This window comes from Castor canadensis, chromosome 6 (assembly GCF_047511655.1).
Source record: "Castor canadensis chromosome 6, mCasCan1.hap1v2, whole genome shotgun sequence".
In the NCBI taxonomy this organism is placed as follows: domain Eukaryota; kingdom Metazoa; phylum Chordata; class Mammalia; order Rodentia; family Castoridae; genus Castor; species Castor canadensis.
In genome coordinates this window covers 170094398-170115017 of record NC_133391.1, presented here as the reverse complement: position 1 = coordinate 170115017, position 20620 = coordinate 170094398, and the positions used below count along the sequence as shown (strand labels likewise).

At 37.5% G+C, this 20620-nt stretch overlaps 1 protein-coding gene across 10 annotated transcripts in view; it reads right to left on the bottom strand.

Annotated features, from left to right (window-relative positions):
• Positions 1 to 20620, bottom strand: part of Sema5a (semaphorin 5A) — a 435987-nt gene that overhangs the window by 200719 nt on the left and 214648 nt on the right. For all 10 annotated transcript variants that reach the window (XM_074077743.1, XM_074077739.1, XM_074077747.1 and 7 more), the window contains one exon: positions 20411 to 20456. In XM_074077743.1, coding sequence (XP_073933844.1) covers positions 20411 to 20456 — 46 coding nt within the window. The remainder of the gene's footprint in view (positions 1 to 20410; positions 20457 to 20620) is intronic.

Below are 20620 nucleotides of genomic sequence, written 5' to 3'. Positions count from 1 at the left end.
ACTGGTCCAAATATCCAGTCTCTGGAAGCCCATCCTCCCTGCTTAACTACAGTGCTTCTGTAGCTGGGTTCACAACTTTCACAGCTACTACAAGGGTCCATCCCACAAAGAACCACTGATACCAGATTTAGTGCCTTGGTTTCCAGGAAACTGTGTTGAGAAAAGCTATCCCATTACCCCAAATTCTGGAAAGGGTCTGGAAGTTACCATTCCTAAACATTTGTTCTAGTGGTTCTGATGATGCACAGACTCCAGAACCACCATGTTCAAAAAGCAGTGAATAAACCAGTTTTCTTCACTTCCATTTTAACACTGATTGTATTAGAAGAGCAACTATACAGAAATAGGTGAATGGATTAAGAAAATGTCATATTTGTTTACAATGAAATTTTATTCAGCCATAAGGAAGAATGAAATTTTGTCATTTTCAGGTAAGTGGATGAACATCATCTTAAGTGAAGTTAGCCAGGTTCAGACAGCCAAAGGCCACATGTTCTCTCATATGTGGAGTATAAACCCAATGAAAATACAAGCAATAGTATGAAAAACAGGTCACACTAAGGGGAGGTCACTAACAGGAGAGGGAGGAAGTTTCAAAAATAAATTAAAACAAAAAGGACTGTGGACATAGATCAAGTGTTAGAGAGCAAGTAATCAAGATATGTATCAAGGTAAAACTCTTCTACTCACATTCATTGTTACATGTGATTTGTAATTATATATTCTTCAATTCTTCAATTTATGATTATGTATGATTCTCTTCTGTGCTCCAGGGCTACAAGACACAGTGTGATAAGGGCTGAATCGCATTCCCCGCCCAAAGGATCTGTTGCAGTCCTATTTCCCAGTGATTGTTTCCAGATGTGATCTCATTTGGAAACAAACTTTATGGAAGTAATCAAGTTAAAAATGAGGTCAATTTAATTGGTGTCTTTATGAGAACAGGAAATGTGGACTCTGTGAAAGATGAAATGAAGACACACAGGGTGATCTCTAACCCAAGCATGACAAGCATTGCCCCAACCGACTGAAGCTGAGGAGGCTGATAACATTCAAACACTTTAAAATGACTCCACTGTTGTATGACTTCAAACATCATTATCATAATATTTAAGTAAAGAAATCTCACAGACTTCAACTCTGCCCACAGTTGAAAGGAAGCCATAGGCCTAAGTACATTCCTCTGTTCTGGAGCTGTTGGAGGTGAGGAATCCATCAATGAGTATGTTGGACAGACACGATAAACCATGCCCACAGTCAGCCATCTATAAACAGCACAGGGAGTTAAGATTTGTAGCACCCTTAATATTAATTAAACATTGAAACTGAGCTTAACTGTGTGGAAGAGGGGAGCATTCATAGGAACTGGACATGTAGCTCTCAACATTTTAGAGTCAAAGTTCCCTTGAGATCATACATCCATCTTTCTTAATCTTGTTGGGGTTAAAAAAGCAGGCAGGAGAGTTGATGAAAAAATGATCTGGCATTGAGGCATCAATCAGTAGTCATTATTGATATAGGTCAAAGTCAGTGGAGTTCGATCAGAAGAAAAGAGCAAGTGTAGACATGGATGGGAGGTTTAAATTTAGTTGCAGGACATCAGACAAATACCCAGGAGGTAGGCATGTTTGGGAATGAATAACGAATGCCTATGTTAGCCCAAGGACATCCTCAGAGATAAGGTAGCATTTTCATCATTTTCCTGTCTTAGTGGATGCTGACCAGTGAAGTGAGGAGGGTCAGTAAGAGAGAAGGAGTTGGCAGAAGAGTTCCAGCAGAATCCCAAGTCAACCCTGGCAGGGGTGGGCTCCAAAGTCAACTTCAAGCATAGCCTTAGGCAGAATTTCAATATTTGCAAACACCTGTCATTTGAACAGGTTCTGGGAAGGAGACCATAAATGTGTAAAAATTTTCTCTGCCCTCTCAACTGAAACATAACAAGTCAAAGCATATTCACGGGAAAAACTTGGCAATGATTCCCATGAGCAACACAGACAGCACCAACACTCCAAAGCTTCTTCCCTATGAAGGTGGGCCATGAATGTCTAACTGCAGCTGAATTATCACAGAAGAGTTCTTGAGGCCCTCCAGGGGCCCAGCTTTGATGAAAACTGGAAGTTCCCAATGCTGCCACCTGGAAACAGTATGGGAGTGACAGTCAAAGTATGGAAGGAAAGAAAACTGAAATCCTCCCCCCTCATTCCTAGGCAGTTCACAGTGCTGCACCCCTCAGCTTGACTCATGCACATTGTGTAGCCTTGCCTTGGGCACATTGTGTAGCTCCTGTTTTGTAGCAAAGTGAGTCCAGCCATAGTCACCTTGAGAAGCCCTTCAGAGTGTTATGTTCCAGGCTATATCTGTGATAGACAATGGGATATACCTGTCTTCAGACATCATCAACCCATAGAAAGCCTGGGATATGTACCCTGGAAGACAAGGTCCAGGGTGGGTCACAGTTCCATTCACACTTCACAGTTCATCTGTTTTTCTAGAAACGCCCCTCAAACTTCATGTATGGGAAAGGCACAATTTATATTTCTTCTGTGTTTTCTAATTCCCTCATTCTCCTATCTCTTTGTCTTTCTGCCAGAAAACATTTATCACCAAAGTTATATAATATGTGGGGATGTAACCCACATATTACATAACTTTTTCTCTTCAGGGGACTTTGGCAATGTCTAAAGACATCTTTGGTGTCACAATGGGGTCAGAGAGGCTGCCTCCTCTATCCTACGGCCTATAGTGCACAGAAGAGCCCCCCAGAGCACAGAATTCTCTAAATCCAAGTATACAGTGGTGATGTAAGAAATCTTGAGACAGAGAAAAAGGGGAATAATCATTCCAGAAAAAGATCTTAGCCATAAGGCCAAGAGAAGAGTCATGTTAACACAAGTAGTTAGGATGTCTTCCAAACAAAGATGCTCAAACCCAGGAAGATCTCCTTTGACAGGTCACCTTAGTACCATTTGCACTGGGTTGAATGATGCCTTCCAAGATGAATCCCCTTGGAACATGTAAATGTGACCTTGTTGAAAAAAGTCCTTTGTATGTGTAACTAACTATATTAAAGATCTTGAGATAAGATCATCTTGCATTAGTCTGGCAGAACCTAAATCAAATTACAAGTGTCCATATAAAGAAAACACCAGGGAGATTTGAGACACTTAGACACAGATCAAAGTCCATGTGAGGAAGAAGAGAGAGACTGGAAGCTATGGAACCAAAATCCAAGCAACACCTGGAGCCTCCAGGAACTGGAAAAGCCAGTAAAGGATTCTCACCATAGCCTTCAAAAGGAATGTGGCCTAGCCAATATCTCAGTTTTAGACCTCTAGCACCCAGAACTGCGAGAAAACAGATCTCTGATGTTTAAACCATTAAGTATTTATTTTTTAGGGCATCCCTTAGCAACAAACATGTTAACTAATAGATAGTAGTAATCTTTCTAGTGGCTAGAGCTGCCTGCTTTAAGTATGATTTCCAAAATGATTATTTTGAGCATGGTATATGCTGTGTGTCTCTGAGCTAAGTGACTCATTCAACCAATGGTAAAGTTTATCTTTAACAAAGAAAGCACATTTGGTATGTGTGTCAGACCCAACACTATAGAGACAGAATCTTCTCTCAGGGTTGACGAAGTTTAGGTGGCAAACTCATAAGTATGAGTAGTTTCCAAGTAAGTGTACAGTACCACAAAAATGTCTTGAGAAGTTTGGATGTAAGCATCAGGAAAAGTAAAATCACATTATCAAAGCTATTAAGATGCTGGCAAGTGATTAAAAGCTCAACTTCAGCTAACATAAGCTAAAAATGAAAGTTTTTAAATCCTGTATAACTGAAAATGAAAGTTTTTTAATCCTGTATAACTGAAATGCACAACCAGAGGAAAAAAGGCTTAAGCCTAACAAACCCACAGAATCTGAAGTAGGACACATGGATCCTATAGTGCCAATTCCTAGATACAATGGCCTCTCTTGAGCCTCATTTTTGAACAGACACCACATGGTGACAAGGCGGCTGCAAGTAGTCTACAGCTGACATAAACCTTTGAGCTCAGGATTGCAGAGATTGGGCCTGTTTCTCTTAGTGCACACTGTATTGTCACTAAAGGCCACTAATTACGTGCCCCTGGGTCATTTGTAGTACCCAAGAACAAGAGGATCTTGGTTAGCTTTCAGGGTTACCTGCCTACCTGAAAGATATGAGAAAAAAGAAGGCATGTGTATTAATTTACTGAATGCTATAATAAATTGCCATAAACTTAGTGGATTAAGTCAATATAATTTATTCTCTCATAATTCTAGAAGGAAGAAGTCAGAAATTAGGACCACTGGGTAAATCTCAAGCTGTAAGTAGAGTCAAATTACTTCCAGATCTCTAGGGGAGAATCCATTCCTAGCCTCTGAAGCTTCTAGTGGCTACCATGGTTCCTTAGCTGAGGCCACATGACTCCAATCTTTATGGCCACTCTCTTCAAATCACTCTGCCTTCAGTGGCTTTCTCTCTGTCAGTGTATAATTTCTTTTTACATTGATTCCTCATAAAGACATTAGGTTGTATTTAGGAACCACTCAGATAGTCCAGGATAATACTCCCACCTTAACATACTCAACTTGGTCAATGACACAGAAGGTCACATTGATCGGTTACAGATACTAGGACATGGACATCTGTTAGAAGGCCATTTTCCAGCCTGCCACATCACATCACTGGTCACATGGCAAAAGCACAGAAAGAAAGAGACCACCATGGCAGTGGCAGATGCTCCACACTGGGTCAAGCACACACTGCCTCTCAGTTAACCCTGTTACTGTTTTCTAAGCAGGATGACACTCTTAAAGATTTGAATCATTACATGAGCCAAACTGAATCTGACACTTGCTTTCCCTTTATGGTGGGGCCAAGAAGCAGATAGTGATAGAAAAGGCATGCTTCATCTCAGACTCGGCTCTGTGCCTGTGCTCATTACGCTCAGGAACCTGGCTTGCCCATGGCCATTTCCCAGTATAGAAGCCAACAACCATCAAGCTGTGGTCTCAGAGCTGATGCATTAAAACTGCAATGATACTGGTTCTGCACAAATCTGGGAAAAGCCAGACACAGAAGCAGATGTGACAAATTTGAGAACTCAAAGATCACAAGGCAATATAGCAAGGGACTGTGTCAGGAGAGTAGAAGAAAAGACACTCATTTACTCAGTCTTTTTCCCTGACTCATAGATCAAGAAGAAAGGAAAAGAGACCTTGGACAAACTCTAATTATAATGCAGAAAGAAGGTTTAAAACCAGGTGTTAGAGTTTTGCATGTTTTTTCATAGCATTCTTCAAAGTCCGCATATGAGTGCATATATACCAAGGTATAGAGATGGCAGACAATTTGGGAAATTACAGTGAAGTATGAAATGAAAAGTATTTTCTACCTCAAGGCTATGACCACCTACTAACTTAATTATTTCAAATAATAAGCTCAAATACAAAAATGAAAAAGAATGTGAGGTCAAATTGATAGTATGTTGAAATGAATATTTCTTTATCCTACATACCAACTAAAAAATTCCCAGAGACATCACAAAATTACAAGAAAAAAGGTTGAAACAGGTGGAGCATTAAGTCATTAAGGATTCTATTTTAATCATGTCCCTTTGTATTTACAGTTCTAATAGCAAAATTGGACCACACATTAAATCATGATCACAGGAAGCAAAAAGAAATCTTTGACTACTCCAATGCTTAACAAATCTTATATAATACATTTTGAAAAAGGGCAAATTTTGAAATGTAAGCTTGCTGTTAGTATGATTCTAAAAGAGGTACAGAAAGCAAAAGATAAGCACTTCTCAAGCAAAATATCCTATTTATAAGAGACAAATCACTTGTTGGGGAAAAATAAAATAGATATCATGGAAAATTGACTGTCTCATGAAATATAAGAGAGCCTAAGAAATTACATCCAAATAAATACTGGAGTCTTTATATGCCATCTAATTTGTTGTTCTCATTGCTTGTACTAAAGCAATTGCTCAAAATCATCCCCTGTGGGTTTTATTTTCTACTTTTTTCCATTTGCTTATTCATCTTTGCTTTCCCAGTAGAATTTCTCGCTGCATTTCCATGCTTCTTACTCATAAAGATAATGTTCATGGGCGATCCAAGATGGCAGGTAGAGTGCAGAAGCAGAGAGCATGAGTTCTGTATATCAAAAATCTTGCTGAGACACTGGAGCCACACTTGCAGAAAAAAAGCACCAAGAACAATCAAAAGTTCAACACCCTGAACCCTCAGCCCATACAAAGAGGTGCAAGCAAAAGGAATTCGTAATATATTCAACAAAATAAAAACAGTGAATATCCCAAATCTAGAGAAAACTATGCCCACTCAGGTACAAGAAGCCTCCAGGACACCAAACAGATGAATTCACACAGCTATGCCCATCTTATTTTTGACAAAGATGCCAAAAGCATACAATGGAGAATAGACAGCCTCATCAAAAAATGTTGCTGGGAAAAGTGGTTATCTGTCTGCAAAAAACTGAAATTAGATCCATGTTTATCACCCTATAGTAGTATCAACTCAAAATGGATCAAGGACTTTAATATCAGACCCAAAACTCTGAAGTTAGTGCAGGAAAGAGCAGCGAATACTCGGGAAGTAATAGGTATAGGCAAGGACTTCCTCAATAGAACCCCAGCAGCTCAGCAACTAAGAGAAAGGATGGACAAATGGGACTTCACAAAATTAAAAACCTTCTGCACAACAAAAGGAATGATCTCTAAACTGAAGAGACCACCCGCAGAGTGGGAGAAAACATTTGCCAACTACACATCAAACAAAGGACTGATAACCAGAATATACAGGGAGTTCAAAAGACTAAACTCCCCCAAAAATCAATGAACCAATAAAGAAATAGGCAACTGAACTAAACAGAACTTTCTCAAAAGAAATTCAAATGGCATGAAAATATACTCACCATCTCTGGCCATAAAGAAAAAGCAAATCAAAACCACACTAAGATTCTACCTCACCCAAGTTAGAATAGCCATCATCAAAAACAGGTGTTGGTGAGGATGTGGGGAAATAGGTACCCTCATACACTGCTGGTGGGAATATAAGCTAGTGCAACCACTCTGGAAAACAATATGGAGGCTTCTTAAAAATCTAAACATAGACCTGCCATACGATCCAGCAATTCCACTCCTAGGGATATACCCAAAGGAATGTGACACAGGTAACTCCAGAAACACCTGCACACCCATGTTTATTGTAGCACTCTTCACAATAGCCAAGTTATGGAAACAACCAAGATGCCCCAGTACTGATGAATGGATTAAGAAAATGTAGTACTTATACACCATGGAGTTTTACTCAGCCATGAAGAAAAATGAAATCTTATCATTCTCAAGTAAATGGATGGAACTGGAGAACATCATTCTTAGTGAGGTTAGCCAGGCTCAGAAGACCAAAAATCATATGTTCTCCCTCATATGTGGACTTTAGATCTAGGGCAAATACAGCAATGTTGTAGGACTTGGGTCACACGCTAAGGGGAGAGCACATATAGGAGGTATGGGGATAGGTAGGAAACCCAAAACAAGAAAGTGTTTAATGTCCCCACTGCAGAGGAGCTAATACAGAAACCTTAAAGCCACAGAGGTCAATATAAGAAGGGGATCAGGAACTAGTGAAAAGGTCAGTTACTGATGAATCAATCTGGGTTTGTAACACATTTGTACATGGAAGCATTGCTAGGAATCTCTCTGTATAGCTATCCTTAGCTCAGCTAGCAAAAACACTTTGGCTTCCTTATTATGCTTAAAACTTCTTTTCAACAAAATTAGAGAAAATGACAGAACAGGTTCTGCCTGGAAGCTAGGGGGGTGGGGGGAAGAAGGAGGTGGGGGAGCAGGGGGTAGAAGTGGCCCAAGCAATGTATGCAGATGTGAATAAATGAATAAAAAAAGAAAAAAAAGATAAAGTTCATATAACTAAGCACTTTCCAGTTGTGAACCTTGTGATTTGTGTGATTTCTTCATAAAGCTATTTTATGGAATCCTTTAATTTCCTTTTTATAATTTTTGATGAATTGTACGTGAGACATCAAGTTTTCATTTCATATGAATTCGTCTTTTTTGTCAGCTTTTCAATGTCTTTTTGTTATAATCTCATTTTATATTATTATACTATATAATTATACTATTGTTAACCCTACACTCAATTTATAAAGAAATCTGCTGAACTTCAAGCAAATAAAGTGAGCCCTGTCAATTGTAGAACATATACTGTTTGTTCAAAGTAAGAACTTTTGTTCTTTGATTAGCTTATGTTAGTATTTTTTCCAAGTCTCTAGACAATAGGGTTCTTCCTACCCTGTTTCTAATTTTTTTCAGTTAGAAGTAGTATTTACTGACTCATTTAAATCTATCTCTTTTACCCATACACATTTTCGTTTCCACAATATTCTGCAAATTGACTTATCATAATTCTGCTTGGATATGCAGTGTTTACATATTTATAATATGGAGATTCTATTGCCAGATGGGCCGTGAAATAAGATATGACTATACTGTTTTAAAAGAAGAATTTTCCTTTCAAGAGTTAGTAATCATCTCTTGTTTGCTTCCTTTTGATGTAATTATTACTAATTTATCACCCAATACTCAATTTTGAGTCTCCATTTTCAATAAAAACATACAAATGTGTCAGGTATTGCATTATTGATTATCTTCCCAGAAGGACAGCTTCTTCTACTCTATCATTTGGAAAAAGTCGGGCTTGTGGCTCCCCGAGCCTCCCGTGCAGAGTTCCCACATACTTCTCTTTGTCCTCACCCTGTGCACCCTCTTCCCCTTTCTCCTCTGTTGGAGCCTCTGTTTCCTGGAAAATGGGTATTCATGATACACTGCAAACATTCTGCCTTTCAGTACAGGTAGCATTCAGTACTACCCATGGGTTCATTTATGTCCTCAGAATTATAAGAATGTGGGAAACTTTTCAACACTTTTAGCCTAGGAATTTAGCTGCATGACCCACACAATTTCTTAGCTTGGGCAGCACCTGCAGGGGAAGACTGGCAATGTGTTTAAAGCCCATCAAGACACTGTTGGGACTATACCTTACTACAAAACCAGCCTCTCTGCTGGCTTCTCTTTTTTGGTAGCAGAAGACAACTGGATGCTTACCTTCTAGGTAAACTAAAAATAGCTTTCTCTTCTTTCCTTTGACACTTGCTCTTATGGGCTTATGATTTAAAAACTATATTCTGTCCTCAAAACAATGAATCAGATGAGAGCTGAAGTGTGTAAGAATGCTCAATTTATTTTTTACTGAATGCCTAAAAGACTTTTCAGAATTCCATTCAACACAGTACATTAATTTACTCAATCCCATTTTATATTCCTTGGACTATTTTATCTACGGTAGTAAGTCTGCTTGTTATCTGAATTTTAAAAAATATTTTAGATAGTGACTTTTTTTCTGTACTTGCATCTTTCTAGGTTTCCTTTTTATTCTTCAGAAAGTCTTCAAATTTTCTATTCTTCAAAAAGTTATATGTATATATACACATATACATATATACACATACATAATATATACTAATTTTGAGTATATTCATACATTTATCATATATGTTATATATGTATGGGGAGGCCTCTCTCTATGTGTGTGTATATATATATATATATATATATATATATATATATATATATATATATAAAATATGTGAATATTCTTTATATGTCCACATACCTACATTAAGTCCACCTTATTTTCAGATTTTCACATGAAATTTTCACCAAGCATGGTCAAAAATAATGAATAAAAAAAAATAAAAATAAATTTCAAAAACAAAAATTGTTCCTTCTCACTGGTGCTTCAGATGGCTCAGCTGCAGCTCACCAGCTTCTGTCACACATTATGCAGCTGAGTTTAAAATCATCGTGTGATCTGTTCAGTGTTTTCTTTCCTTCAATCTTATGAAATTATGCCTCCCCCAAAACAAATGGTGCCCCCAAAAGCAAGGTAAAAGTTAATGTGCATAATTTAAGTGATAATTGAAAAATTTAGATTTGTTGAAGATGGTACGTCTACAGAAGCTGGGCAGTGTTAGGAAGCAATGAATCAAGCATCAACACTGATTTCTATGTATGCTGAGCATTCTTGGTTTGTCCTCACTGGTGGTCTGCTTGGAACCATGTACCCCAGGATACCAAGGATCCTCTATACTCATACAAATATATTTATAGAAATAAATATAGATATGCCTCCCTTTATTATGTTCCTAGAAATTTTCCCTTTTACATAACGTTACTGTCATGTGCGAGTCTTGTTTGCAGTGAATGTAAGATTAGTATCTGGGTCCGCTAAACTTTCTTTAGCCAGAAACTAATGGCCATATTTTAAAATTGCCTTTTATTCCAATGCTCATTTATGCAAAGGATGATTGACAGATTATTGGCAATGCACTTTGGATGTCAAATATTAACATAATTCCATACATCACCATAACCATTTTCTAATGAAATAGGCTACTTTTAACACGGAACTTCAGCATGAACAACTTGACTCTGTGTGATCTAAAATACATTTTAATAAAAACTGAGTATCTCCCAAAATTGAAAATAAAGTTGAATTTCAAAAAGTTAAGCTGCTAAATCAACCTATATAAAATCATTAGAGGGATCTGAGGTATTATTTACAAAAGGCTGACTAGTCTCCAGGCCAGTGAGACTTGATGCAAACAAATAAAATATTGTGATCTACTATAGAAGTAATACGCAACTTTGTCTACTAGAGCCAGGCAGAAGACATATTTGACAGACAAATGTTAAAAAGGGCAAAGGTCATCCCAGATGTACCCACAGTTACTCTATCCAACTTCATCATGCTTATGATAAATTCAGGATGAAAAATGACTCACATGTTACTAGGTCAAGAGTGTTTGTCAACTCATCCCAGAAAATGGGCGGTCATTGTGACTAATTTTTTTTGGCATTTATACTTCTTGCTTGCTTTTTATTTTTACTAGGCCTACAGGTGATTGGGAGTCTTCAGCTTCGGGATGAACCAATTCAGGATACAATACATATATACACGAAAATGCCATAATGAAACTCCCTATAGAGATATTTTCTTTTTTTTTATTGTTGTGCTGGGTGGGTGTACATTGCAGTATTTACAAAAGTTCTTACAATGCATCAAATATATCATAGTTGAAATCTACCCCTCCACTGCTCTCTTTCATCACCCATCTCCTGGTTCTTGGATCAGTTTCAACAGGTATCATTTTTGCATTTGCGTACATATTTATACATTATTTACACTGTATTCATCCTCCTACAGCTTTCTTAGCCACCTCCCCTCTCTCACCAGTGTCCCTGCCCCCCCTCCACTGCAGAACCTTTTCTGTTCTCCAATTTTATAGAAGAAAAAATGTAAAAGATAAAAAAAAGAAACAGGGAGTTTTTGCTATTTTGAGATGACTATAGTTACACAGGGAGCTTCCTTGTGTTTTTCCATGCATATATATATATATATATATATATATATATATATATATATATATACATATATTACAACCCCAACTGGTTCATCTCTACCAGTCCTCTTAACTCCTTCTTCGTGCACTGCCCATGGTGGCCCCAGCCAGTTTAAGATTTCTATATTCATTCATGTACAGTGAGCACATCAACCACATTCAAGTTTTTGGTTTCTTTCCCTTGTCCTATTCGATCCACGTGTGGCCTCCCCTTAGTGTGACCCATGTCCCATGATATTGCTGCCTTTGTTTCAGGTCTAAAGTCCACTTATGAGTGAGAGCATGCGGCTTTTGGCCTTCTGAGGCTGGCTAACTCCACTTAAGATGATGTTCTCCACTTCTATCCGTTTGCCTGTGAAAGGCAAAATTTCACTTTTCTTTGTGGGCTGATTAAAATTCCATTGTGTATAAATACCACATTTCTTAACCCATTCTCATTAGTGGGGCATCTTGGTTGTTTCCATAGTTTAGCTATTATGAATAGTGCTATAATAAACATGGGTGTGCAGCTGCCTTTGTAGTAACCAGACTCATATTTCTTTGGATATATCCATAGGAGTGGAATTGCTGGATCATATAGCAGATCTATTTTTAGCCTTTTAAGGAGTCTCCATATTGTTTTCCATACTGGCTGTACTAGCTTGCATTCTCGCCAGCAGTGTATGAGGGTTCCTTGTTCCCTGCATCCTCACCAACATTTGGTGGTGGTGGTGGTCTTGATGTCAGCTATTCTAACAGGAATGAAGTGGAATCTTAGTGTGGTTTTGATTTGCGTTTCCTTTATGGCCAGCGGTGGTGAGCATTTTTTTCATGTGTTTTTTAGTCATTTGGATTTCTTCCTTTGAAAAGTTCTGTTCAATTCAGTTGCCCATTTCTTTATTGGATCACCAATTTTAGGGGGGAGAAGATGTTTTAAACAAGTAAAAATGTCTTTTTTCAAAAACATAGTCCAGGAAGTTAAAACAGGTCCTATCTAGGAGATGGTACCAGTGGGAGTGGATTGGGATATAAAGAAAAGGTAAAAGACCGTGAATATGGTGGAAATATTACATATGAAATATTATATACAAAAAATGAGACCTGTTGAAACTATTCTAAGAATAAGGGGAAGGAGGATAAAGCAGAATGATGGACAGGGGTGAATTTAACTAAGATATATTGGAAGCCCATTTGTAAATGTCACAATATATCCCCAATACAATAATATGATAACAAAAACAAAATAAGATTAATTATTTAAATATCAACAAAACAAAATATATAAACTCTTACCCAAATAAGAAGCCTATTACTTAACTTTGAAACAAAGGTGTTTTCTGGTGTGTCAGTTTACCTATCAGTGCCAGAATTCGGGAAGGGGCACACAAGTAAAGAACATGAAAGCTGGAAAGAAGATTCAGAGCCTGCCTATCATTCAGCAGTTATGTCAGGTACTAAGTCTGTTTTTGAAATGAAAGTAGAAATGCATTTTAGATAAATGAAATGAATCCCTCCATTTATCTAACTTGTCACACAGTATTTGCTATTAGCTTATAGAAATTCCCTGGTCTCATTCCATGAAGATAATGATACACACAGCTAAGAAAAATATTCATGTAGCCTGAATTTAGTTTTTGAGGCCGCAAATGATACAGAAATGCAGAAAGGGATAGAAGCAATTATTAAAACTAAGGTATATAGAGCACAACAGAATGCATTCTTCAATAAAAATACCTACTACGTTTTTGTCAAAAACATAAAAACACTTCATTTCTTTGGCAACAAAGACCATTGTCTGTGCAGGCAGGGATTAGAATATCAAGACAAGCTAAATAAAATTTCTAAAAAGACTGAGCACTGTCCCATAGTGAGTGATGTTGTCACCACACACAGCTCTGTTTGAAGAACAACGCACTCTATCCTTGGCTGATCTCGGCATTGCCTGATATTGGCTCAGAGCTGCCCCCTTCCCTGGAGAATTACTCTTAGTTGATGTGTCAATTCATCAGATGGTTATGTCACCATGCTGTGCTCCCCCCAAAAAAAAACATGGCAGGATATAACTGGTGACTGAAGGACAAAGGGCAGTTGGGTATAAATCACCATTCCCCTTAACTCAACTGCATGGAGTGTGGATCCATCCACGCTCCCTGTGGACTCAGACTGAGACTGTACTACTACTCTAAAAATTCCATTCCTCTACCATTTCTGTGTGTTACCCCCTCCTCCCAACCTTGCCTTCAGTAGACCACATGCTCCTGAATCCCTCTCAGACGGTGTATCCGTGAATGTAGCTATATGTGAATTACAATAACAATTTAACAGCTCCTGTCACTATAAATCAGTATTTACTGATGGATGGACCAGTACAAATTTGTATAATAAAGTAGCTTATTGGTCACTGATTAAGCAAGAATCATCCTCTGAGGCTCGTGACACTCAGGTTCTAAACCTAACCTGACCATCTATCAACTGGGTGATCTTGATTACTCACAGAAGCTCTCTGAGCCTCAAGTCCTCTATAAAATATTGACAATAGTACCTATACTTTACTGCTGCTGGGATAGCTCAGTTAAATGATGCTTGTAAGGAGCCAAGTATGGAGTAATAGCATCATAAATGATGGCTGATAATTATGGCAACATCATTTCATCACAAATTAGGTCATTCAAGTTACATCAAAAGAGCATATTGCCAAATTTCAAATTAATAGGGAGAAAATTTCTGAAAGAAAAGAGAACCCAGGCACCATTTAAAGAATGACAGAGTAAGAATAAGTGGAAGGATGATACACACTAAAATTTTAATGCTGACATGAATTTTAGGGATAATCCAGTCTATACTTCTTCCTAAATCTCCTCTACAAAATGTACTGTGGAGAAAATTGAGGTCCACAAAGGTTAAGTGGTTTGTTCAGGGTATCCCTGCTTATTTACAGAAGTGGTAGAATGTTAAATAAATCTCTGTACAGTAAAAACTTAGAACTGTGGGGGTAGGAAAGGGGGAATAAGGAACAGTTAAGTACATTCTTAAGGACTTGTCTTGTCTTCCTTAGCACTGTTCAGAAGAAAATGATCCTAACTGCCAATGTCTGAAAGCCCATTTTCTACTCTCCCTGGATATGCAGAGCAGCAACATTCCCTGGCCTGCCCTGTAGTCAGTTGAAGCCATGGGACTAAGTTATGACCAACAAAATTTGAGCAGAGGGATGTGTCACTTGTGGCATGACCCACAGAGATCTCCTCTGTATGATCCTCCACTCTCTCCCCCATACTGCCCCTGGAGGGCAGGGTGAGGACAGGGATAGCATAAAATAGATCACCCTGGGTTCATCAATGGCAGCATAGATCAGAGCCCCAGAGACGCTGCCCTGAACTGTCACACACAGGAGTAATACATCTTTTGTTGTCATTGTTTAGCTACAGGAAGTATGGGTTGTCTCTTAATGGAAGATAACTCAAGTAGATTCATATACTCTCAGTAAATAAAGTATACATAAGCAACTGTAATTCTAAGAACTTATGAAAAAGGGGAAATAAAATTTTTTTTTGAAAATTGGTATGTGAAACAGCTCTTGATTGGAATGTTGACCAGGAAGCAAGATGTTAAAGACCATAGGAAGTGGAGAGGAAGGTTTACACTCAGGTTCCAACCCATTGGTCAAGGTCTTCATGGAACCTCCTCGTGCAAGGAGTGAAAAGAAGCTCAACCAAATACTGGTTGACAAAGTAAAACTAACAAAAAAAGCACTGGACATAACATTATATTCAGTCACCCATTTAGAAATTTTCACTGAGAAGTTACTGTGTACTTGGTACCATACTAGGTAACATATCTTTGTTTAAAGGATCAGACCATAAATAATTTTAGCTCTGTTGGATGAATGATGTGATCACTCATCAGGAATGGATTTGTGTTCCAATAACACTTTATCAATCATCAATGCATGCTAACAGTATGAAAATGGATGGGCGTAGCTTCAGGCCCCAAAAAAGTTCAACTATGATCTACATGCTCTTCTTTGTTGACCCTATAAAGGTTTCAACAAAGATAATCTTTAAAACACTTCCTCTTATGACACTAAGATTTGAAGAATGTCTGATAAAGAAAGGAAAAAGAAGGAAAGTTTTTAATCATGTTTGTTGAGGGCTATAGAGGAAACCAGTCTCTCTTGGCCCAATAAACACAAAATATTAACTTTTTTGAATTAATCAATGTGAATATTTAATTGAAAAAGTTATTCTAAATTATTAATTAGTACAACATTCTTAAAAATACACAGAAGTTTTCCAACAAAGGGTAGTTATGTATAGCATTATGACCCATAAGAAAGGGTATTATAAATTGACTCAATTCATTTGTAGATTTAATTTCATATTAATAAAAGGAAGTAATTTAAACTTAATTATCCGAGCGGGGGGTTCTTTAAAAATGGCCACTCAGGATTCATCCACATCTGGGTAATATATATATGAAAAAATCTAAAGAGAAATTGCCTAGCAGAGCAAAGATCTTACAGATTTAATCAAGTCAATATCATGGCATCTGAAGTAGCAATCTCCTAACACATTTGGATTAAAGCTAACCAAATTCAAGTGTTCATTGTGGCTAGAGGTGTTTGTTGGAGTAGATAAAGAGAACAGAGCATTTATGACTTGTAGGCTATCTGTTATTTTACAAAATATTGCTTTCTACTAGAGATCATCTGAATTGACTTATATATTTCAAACTAATTATTTTCTCTTTCCATGTCTGAAGATAGAAAGTTATTGCTTAAATGTGAAACAGTGAGAATACTCAGACCAAAGAAGATATCTAATTTGGACAAAAATCAAGGAAATGAGATTTAAGTCGGAGAAAAATTCTTAGCAGTGGACTTTATTCATCGTTAGACAGAATTTGGTTTGATTTTGCCCTCTGTGCGGGATGGTGGGGTCCAGTCCATGGCACCTCATTTCACACGTCTCTCCCCATCACCTTTAATGTCAGGCTACTTAATTGTTCCAAAACTGTTTGCTATTTCCTAACTTTAGCACTTTCCTCTGGTGTCTCCTCTCCATTAAACATTTGTATTCCACCTTCTATATCTAGAAAAAATTACAGATCCTTCAGTGTCCCTTCAGTCATTACCACTTGGTAACTCATCATGAAGATGGTTGGCTGGCTCACCTCAGGAATTCAATTACCTGAGGGATTCAATTACTCAGGAATTCACAGTCTTGTAGCCTTTCTTGCTGAGTACTTGTTGCTTCATATTGAAATTCACTATGTGTTAGATGGAGTGTGTGTTTTTTTTTTTAGCCTTGAATCCTCAGTGTTGGATTATAGTCATTTATTAGATTAGCTTATCTGGTCATTATATATTCAAAATTAATTCTTGTCAATATTTTCATTCCTGATATTTAACTTAATGTTTCTAGGGTGTGGTGTAAACTTCATATTTTTGTTCCTAAATTCAAGAGAAGGAAAGTAATATAACCCAGAGAATAGGGCAATATGAAACGTTTGCTCAGTGAGAGCTTGGAAAACATACCTGTGTGCACACTTTCGACCCAAAGGAAGATTCTGGGACATATAGACAATTCCTTACTCTGATATACTCATATACCAACCCCCTACTCCTGCATTCCCAAACTCTTCCTTCGCTTCAAATTCTTCTCCAGTCTTTAAGTGGTTTGGCATCACTGAGTAACAAGCACATGTTGAACAATGTTTTTCTTTTCTTCTGCTTCATGATCTTCACAGTACTCTAGAGATCCCAGTGAGCCCGTCTTAGTCAGGTGTGCTGGGGTTCAACCTGCTACTTTATGTTGATCAGCCAGCACACTTCCTGGCTGTAGGCAGAGCATGGGACCACTCTAAAGTGCATCCTGTCCGCTCCTCGTTCAATGGGGCAAGGTGGCTGCAAATTTATATTGTCTATCAAACATTGGCAAGCTTGGTGGCTCAGCTTTGTGGAGTCACACTTGATGATCAAGGATTTTGTGGGATGGGTCCAAATTGAGAAACTTCACTGTGAGGTCAGATTTCCTGGGTGGAGTGAATAGAACTCCAAATCAGAGGTCTCTTTCCTTTGCTTCTACCCAAGAGAATCTTGTCTCCATAGTCAACAGAGTCCTCAGTAGTAAAGCCGTTAAGCAGCAAAAAGATTGGAGCAGGGATTATGATACAATTAATCTCTTAGCCAGAGTGAACATGACCTGTTTGAGGCAAATTTCTTGGCAACCCGACAAGAATAATAGCATAAATATACCATGAAGTAAAATGGCTGCATTTGGAATATCTGCTATGAATTTCAAACAGGCACACTTTAATATTTTCAGGGGAAAAAAACAAGAGTTGGTTTTAATTTAAGGAAATAAAAGCTGTTTTTCATCACCGGCTAGAGAATCAAATATTAATGTGATAACATTATGATTGCCTTTCTCTTCAGAGGCTGTGATGCATTTTCTTGCAGCTCACCATATGCTGAGATTTACCTATGGCCCTTTGAAACCCAGTCATTTTCAGGCATAGTGACAGTTTACTGTTGTTCATCTTCCCTACTGCATGTCATAATAACGGATTCCAATCTTCAGCATCACTTTTGTTACTGCCTCAATCATGGCAGTTATTTTACAAGGACAAAGCTTTTTGAAAAAATTGAAAATGGAGCTGGCCTCAAGACTAATTAGCCCCATTTGCTCTCCTCGGATTGTAGCATGGTGGTGTGAGGTAGAATCTCTTTGAACAGAGTCTGAATAACATGAAGAACCTCACTTCTTTTAACCTCACTATCTTCCTAACATTGTTTTGGGAAATAGTGCAAAATCCACTTTCATATTGTTTCATTACTAATGTAAAGGGATTTGCTGTCTGTTTCTCACAAATGCCAGAATAAGCAGAAAAACTGAAATCTGTTTTCCAATTTTCCACCTGCCTCCCTGTGACTTTCAAATTGAAAATTGTTCAACCTCTCTGACTGTATGATCGCTATTGGTAGAGAACTCATTCAAAAGGTAAAGTTGATGAAAACTGTTCCTGTTTACCTGGGATTAGGGAATGTCAATTTTAACTTGTGTCAGTGTTTAGACCAATTTTTCTCAACTGTGGGCATTTTTACCCCCTGGAGATATTTGACAATGTGTAGGGATACTTTTAATGGTCACAACTCACTGAAAGGAGAGACTGCTTCTAGCACATATTGGGTTGAAATCAGAGATGGGTTTTAAGCATCCTACAATGCATAGGTCTAGCTAGCATCCACTCCGCTTGGCCAAACTTATCAGACTCTGAATGGTTTGGTTAGTCTTTTTAAATTGACAAAGAAAAATTAAATTATATATTCATGATATACATCATTGTGTTATATACATGTGTACAATATAGAATGACAAAATCAAGCTAATAAACATGTGAATTACCCAACCCACTTACCATATTTTTGTAGAGAGAATGCTTAAAATCTACTTTCAACAATTTTCAAGTATATTCACAATGCTATATAATGGGTCTCTTGAATTTACTCCATCAAACTGGAATTTCGTATCCTTTAAGCAACATCTATCCAGTCTTTGCCTTATCTCCCAAGTACATACCACCATTTTACTCAGCCTCTATGAATTTGCCATTTTTAGATTCTACATACAAATGGAATCAGAAGTATTTGCTTATTCCTGGCTTATTTCAGTTAACATACTAATTCAAACTGCAGATCATATAATCACTTTTTAATAAATTCAAAATTCTAACAACAACCAACTCATTGATATACTAAAGATACACAATAAACTGTACTGAAGAGAAAATTCATTGCCAAGGGTGATGAAACTATTATGATTTTTATTACGATCATTTAAAAAATGAAAGCAATATACATTTGTTGAGAAGTTGCTGATCTCTATCTCCTTTGTATGTCTTCTTTCATTTTCCTCATGATGTCATAGGGTTGGTAGTGATTTGTGGCCATTTTGCCAATAAGGAAACCAATAATTACTAACAAACATGGAACTAGATCATAAATTCAGGTATAAGGGTCTTCAAAGCCCTTGCTTTTTTACCAATATTTTCTTTGATTATGGGATTGTCTTATTTTAAGACCTTGGTGAGTAAAACATAGATCTAATGCTAAAACCTAGCGCTAATGTTTCCTGAATGTTCACAATACTGCCATTACAGAGAGTGTCATATAATATAAACTACTCTCTAATCACTTCTTAGAGCCTGGGACATGACAGTGATATAAAAATTGATCAAATTTTTTTTCCAGACCAGGTGCAGTCTACGAGGCTCCAGAATCTTGGTGAAGGAGAAACCTGTGTCTTAAGCCTCTCATTTACCAGAAGACACTAATCATCACACTTTCCTATGATAAGGGATTTTGATGATTCGGATCTTCCCCGCAAGTAAAAATTCTAGCATGAGGATCTTCAGCTCATTCTCCAAAATGCAATAACAGAAATAAATAAATTGTGCCTTATCTATTATTATTTATCCTTTGCTCTATGCATTATTACCCCACAGTTGCACATGATGTTATAATCAACAAAAAGAGAAAACAAAAATGTTTCATAGGAATATGACTAAATGCATTAAACTAAACAACCAATGACTGTGAAAAATGGATGCCTTCAGAATTTAAGGAAGGGATGTGGGTTTTCTATGCTGTGTTGAGGAATATATCAGGATGATACCTAGAAAACAAAAAGACCACATGGCAGAGGAAAAAGCTAACTGGGAATTAAAGAAAGTGATGACTCTCACCAGCTCAGGCAGCTAAGAGGCTTGCAGCCTGGCCTGCTGAGGAAATGAAACCGACTCCACCAGGGCTAACACCTTCATAGGCATCTGTCTTTATTCCCTCCAAGAGTGAGCTAATTGGGATCGAAATGAAATTTTAACAAAAATAAGTTGCACCTACCTGGATAAGAGACAGATCCTCCAGCTGTAATCTGAAGAGGTAGTTTCTAAAAGATAAAAAAGAGAGCAAGTTTATTTTTTAATAAATTCCAAAAGGAATACCGAATTTTCACAATACTGGCATTACAGAGAGAAGTTAATCCAAAAGGTTACCCTCCATACACATTAAGAAAATGAGGAGCAAAAATACCAAATGATTTTGACTTCAAGA